General features: G+C 46.3%; 1 protein-coding gene across 2 annotated transcripts in view; it reads left to right on the top strand.

The window, feature by feature from the left end:
• The first annotated feature begins 1,237 nt into the window (after positions 1–1,237).
• The window catches only part of IL17RE (interleukin 17 receptor E), an 81,220-nt gene continuing 73,045 nt past the window's right edge, over positions 1,238–9,412 (top strand). Inside the window, exon 1 of one of the 2 annotated variants that reach the window (XM_088473240.1) lies at positions 1,238–2,117. In XM_088473240.1, coding sequence (XP_088329366.1) covers positions 1,968–2,117 — 150 coding nt within the window. In that variant the 5' untranslated portion in view covers positions 1,238–1,967. The remainder of the gene's footprint in view (positions 2,118–9,412) is intronic. The other variant, XM_088473241.1, reaches the window with a different exon arrangement.

Here is a 9,412-nt window from a genome sequence, read left to right as displayed (position 1 = left end):
ATAGGGTTAGGCACCCCCGGGGGGAGGTTAGGGTTAGGCACTCTCCTGGGAGACTTGGGGGGGGAGGTTAGGGATAGGCACCCCTAAGGGGGGGTTAGGGAGGGTGGTAGGGTTAGTAATAGTAAAATACTTACCTGTCGGGATCTTCTCTTGCCGGTCTTCCGGAGTCGGGATTTCAACTGCAGTATTTCATACAGATCCCTATTGTATATCCTGTTTTTTTATATATTGTCATGTTTGTACACTATCCTATGCCTCTATATACTGTAAGCAGGGGTGTATCTACCCATTGGCCAGGATGGCACTCGCCAGGGGCGCCAACCAAAGAGGGGGCGCCACCCGGCAGTGCCACCAGTAGCCAAGGGGTGGACAAGTCCCCCGGCCCCACAAGTGTAGGGCAGACCGCAGTGATAGTGGTCTACCCTACACCGTTTACAAACACATATCCACCTGCGGCGGCTGTGTGTTTGTAATAGCAGCCAGCTAATGAGAGTCATACAGACTCTCATTTGCTGCTGCGTCGTCCGTCGAGGGAGCCGGCTAATGAGCTCCATGTTCCGGCTCCCCCCGCAGCATGTGATGGGAGAGACGTCATACGTCATGACGTCTCTCCCATGCAGGAGAAAAGCGGCCGGGACTCAGAGCAGACAGCGGCGGTCGCGTCAGGAGCGGGGATCAGGTAAGTTTAATTTTTTTTTGTTCTTTGTGTGTATATAAGTCTGGCACTACAGGGGGTTGCCGCTACTGGGGGCACTTTATGGGGGGGGTGCCTGCTCCTGGGTGGCACTGTATAGGAGTGGCCACTACTGGGGGCAATTCAGGGGGTGGGTGGCCACTACTGGGGGCACTGTATAGGGGTGGCCAATACTGGGGGCAATTTAGGGGGTGGATGGCCACTACTGGGGGCACTGTATAGGGGGGACTACTACTGTGGGCACTGTACAGGGGGGGCTACTACTGGCAGCACTGTACAGGGGGGGCTACTACTGGCAGCACTGTATAGGGGGGCTACTACTGGGGGCAATGCAGCATAGGGGGGATTACTACTAGGGGATTACTATTGGGGGCACTGCATAGGGGGGGGGGTGCCAGTCCATTACATTGCCAGGGGCTCTTGGATCACTAGATACACCTCTGACTGTATGTTGCATATGTTCTCTCATATCTGCCATATTATATATGTATAATTTCAGTATACTTTATGTAACTTTAAAACCAATAAAACAATAAAAAATTATTGAATTTAAAACAAGAATTCACTTTATAGGTGCAGTTCCACTTTAAGGTTTGTAGCTGCTTCCTGTATAATGTATCTATAACCCTAGAGACTCTTCACCCTGTAATGTCCCAGCAGTGTGCACCATAAACCTTGAAATGTTTCTAACTATTTACTTTTTTAACAGTTATTTATACAGAGCGCACATATTACGCAACTGCATTACAGAGAATCATTATCATCCACATCAGTCCCTGCTCCAGTGGAGCTGACAATCCGTACTCCCTGCCACGCAGGCTCTACAATGGTTACACAGGAGAGGAATCTGGAGACACCAGTAGAGCTGTGCAGTGTCCTGAGTCACAGCGGTTCTATACTGCTGCCTCGGAGCCCCTGAACTGTGGGCGTAGTTCTGTCACAGGCAGGTAAGAGTCATCTCTGGGAGAGGCCGGTTGCCAGGAAATCCACTGAACACTGAACAAATGCATGAAAAAGGCTGAGAAGCACAGAGTGGGTGGAAGAAAACTACAGAGAGGGAGGTGACCGAGCCATCAGGAGGTGCTAACTCACAGGCGACAAAAATAAGCTCCTATAACTTAGCAGGGTGACAGCTGGATGGAGACGACATGCAGGAGACAAGCGAAAAAATGTCACCTGGCCGGTCAAAGGATATGACCGTGTGCCCCAGCATGGAGCCTGATCTCTGCATACAAGTGGGATAAGACAGCCATGAACTTTACTTCCTGAATCCATGGGGAGTCTTGGATCTGGTACCTGTCTGCTGCTGGTCTCCCTCACCTTGCAACTACTACTCCCGCCCGGTTTTATCCGGTGCCAGGATTTATGCACTCAGGACGAAGAAAAAGTCCAGATATTTGAAAAACAAGTCACCCCAAATTTCGTAAGAATTCCTTCCCCTGAAATGTATTTGCATGAGAGAGAATACGGACGTATGTGTATGGTCAGTGATGTGGAGTGAGTGTGCGTGTATATGTTTATATACATAGACATTACCTGCATGTATGTGATTATTAATGTACAGTTTATATTATTATTATCATTTATTTATATGGCGCCACAAGTGCTCCACAGCGCTTTATAAAGTACATAACCAAAAAAGTGACTAACAGTACAATACAATGCAGGACAAGGGCATGGATAATATACATTGATTCATTGGTGACCAGAACACCCAAATAAGCATAACACCCACATAAACAGCATGGCATAAGCAACCAAGGACCTCGTTCAGAGCCGCTCGCAAAATGCGAGCGCTCGCTCTGAATGAGGGCGGCTGCATCTAAAAAATGATCCAGCCTCCTGGCCGCTCGCTAGGCTGTGGGTTACCACCCACAGCTTTAACGAGTGGCCAGGATGATGGTCGTGATGGTCAAGACCATCGCGGCTTGCGACGAGACCCTTGTGGTAGGGTCTCATCTGCTGCAAGCCCCAGAGAGCTTTCGCCTCTAATAGAGCCGGAAGCTCTCCCACTGACATCACTGGTGATGTCAGTGGGGCCGCCCACAAACGGCAGGCGTTCGCTTGGGAACGCCTCCGTTCGTGAATCCACCCCCCCGCCACGCCTACAAAACGGGTCGAGCTGTCGACCAACATCGACAGCCGCCCCTTTTGTAGTGAGCCCTGGAGCAAGAGAATTTCTCTCTTGCTCCGGGGCTTGCGCACGCGCAGTGCGCCCGCTGCGCGTGCACATAGCCAAACATCGACCCGCTTGTGATCTCGCAAGCGGGTCTGAATGAGGTCCCAAGTGTTAGGTGCCCTAGTGGGGAGTAAGAAGTAGATGAAAATGAAGTAAGGAGTAGCACATGAGGGTAGAGAGCCCTGCTCGCTAGAGCTTACATTCTAAAGGAGCTTACATTCTACATTATATGTTTGTATATGTTTATATATGTGTAAATTATCTGTGTGTGCATATTAATCTGGAGTTTACATATGTGTATGTGTTATTTTATATGGATTCTACATGTATTGATGAGATTACTGGTGTAGAATTTCTATGTATGCATATGTTTATATATATACTTATATACGCTTATTTGAGCATGCATGACAAATAGATTAGACGGCATTAAAACTTCAGACAATGCAATACAATGGGAAAGAGATTCCTGTTCTGGAGAGTTTACAATCTAATCAGACTGTCAGACATTGAAATTGAGTTGTGTTGATGCCGCACACAGTTGGCCGATGTTTTACGTCTGCGTTGCGCTGGGTAATGTGTCCCGATGTTTATTCCAGGGGGACACGGAATGAGTTTGGACGCAGGGTGTGTAAATTGTAGTGGGGATTCCTGCGCCGTAAACATGGGCGGTGGATGACTAGTGAGCAATTGTAATTGTAAACAGATGAGTTAAACAGATGCCGGACAGACCAATAATGAGGAATGATAATCACCTGTCACAGCCAACTGCTCATTATTGGTTGGGAATTTGTGACGTCAATAGAAAAATAAAGTTTATTTGTTCTGGAGGAAGTGCAAAGTAATTAGTGAGTGACAGTTCTAAAGTCAGACATACTGTATGAGTTTTGCAGCATGTTAGGAATAAATATATACAGGGACCGTTCCTTTTTTTGTTTAAAAGCTGACCTGCAACATTTATTAAAATGTCTTTTAATGCTATCAGCAGAAAAACAGAATACAGTAAGCTGTGTGAAGTTCTTACTTAATAAAACAAGGGTAATAATAGCGTCCAGGCTGATTAGGTTTTATTATTATTATTATTATTATTATTATTATTGTAATACACCATTTTGGGGCTAAATTAATATTTATGAGAATGTAGATTATGAATTAATTAGGAACCAATACATCATGAATATTAGTCAGGGCTCATAAATACTAGTCATTGAGTACTTCAATACGGATCAGTATGATTTACCGCCGGCCACAAATCCTGGCAGCAGCAGCCCGACACAGGTGGAAATCCCGAACGTCGGAAGGTAAGTATAAACTAACCTATTCTACAGCCTAACCCTAACCCTCCCTTAGGAGTGCCTAACCCTAAACTCCACCCCAAGTGCCTCACCCTAATCCCCCCTCTAAGTGCCTAAACCTAACTCCCCCTTTCCCTAGCCTGACCTTAACCTCCCGGGGGGGTGCCTAACCCTAAGTCCCCCCCAGGAGCCCTAAACCTACCCTCCCCCCCCCCCGGCGGCTGTCCATGCCCGGCATCCCTTCGATCGGTATGCCAGGCGACGGTCTCCCGGCGTAGGTAAAATTACAGGCGTTAAGATTTCAATGCCTGTCATTTAACCCTTGCCGGGATTAAGCAGTCGGGAAGCCGGCGGTTGGCATTGCGTCCGCCGGCTTCCCAACTGTTTACTCTTCAATACAACTTGTTTATAGCAATTTAACAGGCTTTACATGGATTCAGCTAATAAAATGGAGGTCATTAATGAAACACGCCGGGTGCCTGGAGCAGAATCCATTGGATATTGGGCATATTTATCTGTACGGAAATGAATGCATATATTCACCGGTACTTGGAGTTGTATACATCTTGTGATGTGTCTACCGCCTATCCGTACACTTTGGGCCTGATTCACTACCGATCGCAACTGCGATTACGCACGCAATTGGCCAATCGTTGCGTTCTGCGCATGCATCGCCTTGCGCGCGTGCGAACTAGACCCATCGCAGAGTGATTGACAGGAAGTGCCGTTTGTGGGTGGTGACGGGGGGTGGTCGGCAAAACGCAGGCATACAGTACGTTAGAATGCCGATGCATGGGTATGCATAAATTACCCACTGCGATGCCATACGCAGCCAGAGGATTCATAGCGTGTGATGAAGTTAGCAATTCCTGAGTAAGGTCAGAGCTTGTGCAAGTGTGTGTGAGGCTGCGATGGTACTCGATTGTACCGATGGTTTCGCTGTCTTGCTAAGTATTACGGATGTGTGTACGGTAAAGTGGGCGTCCCCGTGTAGTGCTGCGATGGCATAGCGATCGCAATGGATTAGCATACTATCGCAGTGAGACTGCGTGCGGAATCCCTATTGTTGTGATCCGTAGTGAATCTCATTAGTGCGCACGTGCATCATCCTATATTAAATGGAAAGATACGGCTGGTAACAGGCGTACCAACCTCTGAAAAGCCTGTAGTCACAGTGACACATGTCCTCACTTAACTTTGCTTCCATGAGAATACATTGTTACAGCCCAGTTATGCCTCTTCACTCTTAAGTATAGATGTGAGTGAAATGCGTGGGGAATACTGTATATATATTGCCTGTAGTTGTGTATGCACCAAAGATATGCTCTGCATGTGGACATACATTCAACTATGCATCAGGTCCTAACTGTGCAGCACAAGATGATTTCATATTACACCCCTGTGCCTAGACCCCTGTGCCTAGATGGCCATCCCAGCACACATCAAGCTGTGCACCTACTCTATGCCCCCACAAGCTAGAAGTGCTCATAAAGGAGAGAAAAAACCTGAGAGGGGCATTCTGCAAGCGGAAACGTCACATCAAAGTGCTATGACATTACAACCACCCCCCATTGTTGAATACAATTTTTTTACCTATTAATTAATTTGTTAATTAATTAATTGTGCAACTTTCTGCCAGTGCAAAACGTGTCCCATCCGATCTCGCCCACCTCAAAGTTATTGCAAGAAGTTATGGCCCTCATTCAGAGCCACTCGCTAGCGGCAGTACGCTCGTTCCGAGCGATGTTCGCACATCTGCGCATGCGTACGGATCGTTATACGCATGCGCGAACCAGTCAGTGCGGCCGAAATTCATGTGCTCGCAATATAGCGAATGCCTGCTATTTTGAGTGACAGAATGAGGCGTATGTGGGTGGTAACAGGGGAAGGTGCTTGAAAATGGGGAGTGGAGATCCGAACGCAGGCGTGCTTAAAGGTCAAAACGGGCGTTTTATGGGTGTGCATAATTAATACAGCAGCGTCATTGACCACGTCACTGGGTTATTTTATAGCCAGAACTGCTCGCAAGATTGTGGTAGCAAAAACCAACCACAAGAATAGCGAGCAGTTCATACGCTGGTCGATGTACTCGATTAATCTAATAAATAGCGGACATGACGTATGGTGCGTGCGGCCAGGGGGCGTTTTTAACAAATAAACGAGCGTATGTTTTGCTCGCTCATTCAGACTTAGAGGTGTGAACAGACTGCAATTTGCGAACTGAACATTTGAATAGCCACCCCTTGTTTTTGAACGAACGACCGCAAATAGCGAACGGCTCTGAATCAGGCCCTATGTCCTTTTTTGGAGTGGAACCTGCTATTCGCCCCTCCGCCCTCTGCAGCCCAAAATCTCATTTCAATCATTTTTCGCTCTGCAGAAGTTTTTTCCTCCACTGAAAAATCTTGTGGCTCCTCCCAAACCCTCCAGTAAGAGCCTTTGTCACCTTATTCTGTAAACATATATGATTGACTATGGGCGCGCTCTGCTTGTGCAAACCATGGGACGGACACCATCACTATTAAAGAGTATATCTTCTGAGCGTAGGTTACAAGTCCTCTTCAGCTAAAGGCCCCCATACATCAGAGATTGATTGCCGCAATCGTGCAATTTGCAATCGATTGTGTATAAAAATCTTTCTCTTTTTCAATCGATTGCAGAATTGCCACAATCGATTGAAAAAGGGAAAGCTTTTTATACACAATCGATTGCAAATTGCACAATTGCTGCAATCAATTGCTGATGTATGGGGGCCTTTAGTAAGCAAAGCCCCCATGATAATCTGACTACTAACAGGAAAGTTGTCTGTTTGTGTCTATAGCTAAAATTGAGTGACTACAATCTCCCACTCATACCATTAAATGCAAACAGGCATATACATCATTAAAGCAGATAAGAATGAGAATAAAGCCTACATATAAATTAGAGTGAATTTTTGCTATAATGAATGTGTGCGTGGCCACAAAACAGGACCCCAATAAAGCTGAGGCAGAATAGGTTGCAAAATAGTCGTGAATTGATCCCAAAAAAAGTGCATGCAAACATAGCGTATCCCTGCCCATATGCAGAGCTTAAGATTGGCGCATATGCCCAATGGTGGATCTATAATGGGTGCAAGGTGTTTGGTGCACATGGTCCCCTGGGTCCAGGGGGCGCACATCGCACATCCTTCACCCATGTTCTTGAATACTTACCTCTCTGGAGTCCCGCATTGGCATCACTGGAGAAATGGTGTGACGGGCATTTTTCCCAGCGATCTGTGCATGCGCTATAAAAAAAAATTGCGCCACTGTTTACACCCTGCACACATGACATCACAAACACTTTTGCCCCACTTATGCCTATGTTGTGCCCTATTTATTGTATGTACAGCAGATACAACCGCTAATGGGGATCATTTATACTGCGTCCGTGAAATGGGCTTTTCTCTGTGTCAACTGGGCGGCTGCCCTGCGGACGCATGCAAGAGAACAGTTTTGTGGGAATGCAGTGGGCGTGTACCCAGAGTTGTGTGTTATTCTGAGGCGTGCATATGGCTAGGGGAGGCGTGTCTTAGGGGGTCTATGTACTAAGCAGTGATAAGAGACAGAGTGAAAAGTAATAAGGTTCCAGCCAATCAACTCCCAACTGTCATTTTTCAAACACAGCCTGTGAGATGACAGTTGGGAGCTGATTGGCTGGCACCTTATCACTTACTTATCACTTTTCACTCTGTCTCCTAACACTGCTTAGTACATAGGACCTCATTCAGAGTCGGTCGAAGCGGCCGCACGGTAGTATGCCACCGATGTTCGCTATAGTGCGCATGCGTAAAGGCCGCAATGCGTGTGCGCAAACTAGCCGCTACGATCACAAAATTTCTCTCTATATGCACACCGCCAGGTCGGTAGTTTGAGTGACAGATTGAGGCGTTTGTGGGTGGTAACAGGGGAAGGTGCTTGAGAACGGGGGTGTGGAGATCCGAACGCAGGCGTGCCTCATTATGCGAACGGCGTTTACTGGGAGTGCATAAATTACAAAGTAGTGTCATAGCACACGTGACATGGGAGGTTTTACACTGAAATGATCGTAGAGCTTAAGAGAGGGTCAGGTCAACCTTTAGCTGTACGACCAGTTCCGATGGCTGTCGATGCTCGCGATTAATCCTTATGTAGCCGGAGATGACGTGCTATGCGTACGACATGTGGGCGTATTTTTAGCGGTCCGACCGCATCCACCCCTTGGTCGTCCAGCTAACGATCCGTCCTTAGGGACGCAACATGCGAGGGAATCATTTGCATATCCGGCCCCTTTTTCTGTACGACCGCTTCGACCGACTCTGAATGAAGTCCATAGACCCCTTAGACAAATATCTTGTACCCATCATGGGGCAGGTGTAACTGCCAGTGCTAATGACGATTACGCCTGCAGACGGAAAACCAGTGAGCGCCGAGGCTATGCCCATGTAGCAATGCGGGTAGCTGCATTAGCATATGCTACTAAACCTGACTGCCATGACATATTGCTCTATCATTACTCTTCCCTAAGAGACAATAAATTGTATGTGCAGCATTGGATGGGGTCAGTTGTTCTCTTCCAGCCCTGGGGATTTATTTTGCTTTTAACTTTCAGCATTTTTAGAACAGTTTGAAATATTTAAAATTTTTCAAGTTTGTAAAAAAAAAAAATATATATATATTGTTTTACTACTTTCTACTGATATGTTTCTGCGTCATTTTAAGTATAGATTGTTCTCGTATGCTCTACGTTGTCTTTTTTTTCCACAAACTATAGAAATTAGGATTTTTTTTTATTCTGCTCTCATGATGTTACAGTTCCTGGAAAATATGATATTACCGCTAGAGCTGCTTCTGATATGAAAACCTATAACGTGACCTATTTACAAACCTCAGAGATCCTCCTGTCAGCTTGATGTGCGCCCTATTTTTATTGCTGAGACAAACTACTCAGATCTCTCAGCAGTCTTGTTTTCAGGAGTCAGATAAGACACACAACTAGATGTGAGCGATGTTCCAGTCTTATCTGTAATGTTTATTTGCTTAACGTGGGATTGGACCTTAGACTGCTTGGCTAGTGACACAATGATGTCATTATGTTAGACAAGGGCAGGTCCTATGGTGTAAGTTTTAAGGTGCCTATCCACTAGACGATTAAAATGAGCAATTGAACGATGATGATATCGTTCGATAATCGTTTGAAAATCGTTTGCAGATTGTTTAAAAAATTGATCTTTTATGGTGCTTA

Source organism: Taudactylus pleione, unplaced genomic scaffold (genome assembly GCF_031769625.1).
Source record: "Taudactylus pleione unplaced genomic scaffold, aTauple2 ptg000133l, whole genome shotgun sequence".
Classification (NCBI taxonomy): domain Eukaryota; kingdom Metazoa; phylum Chordata; class Amphibia; order Anura; family Myobatrachidae; genus Taudactylus; species Taudactylus pleione.
Note: the sequence above shows the minus strand (reverse complement) of the source record. Positions and strands in the feature narration are given on the sequence as shown.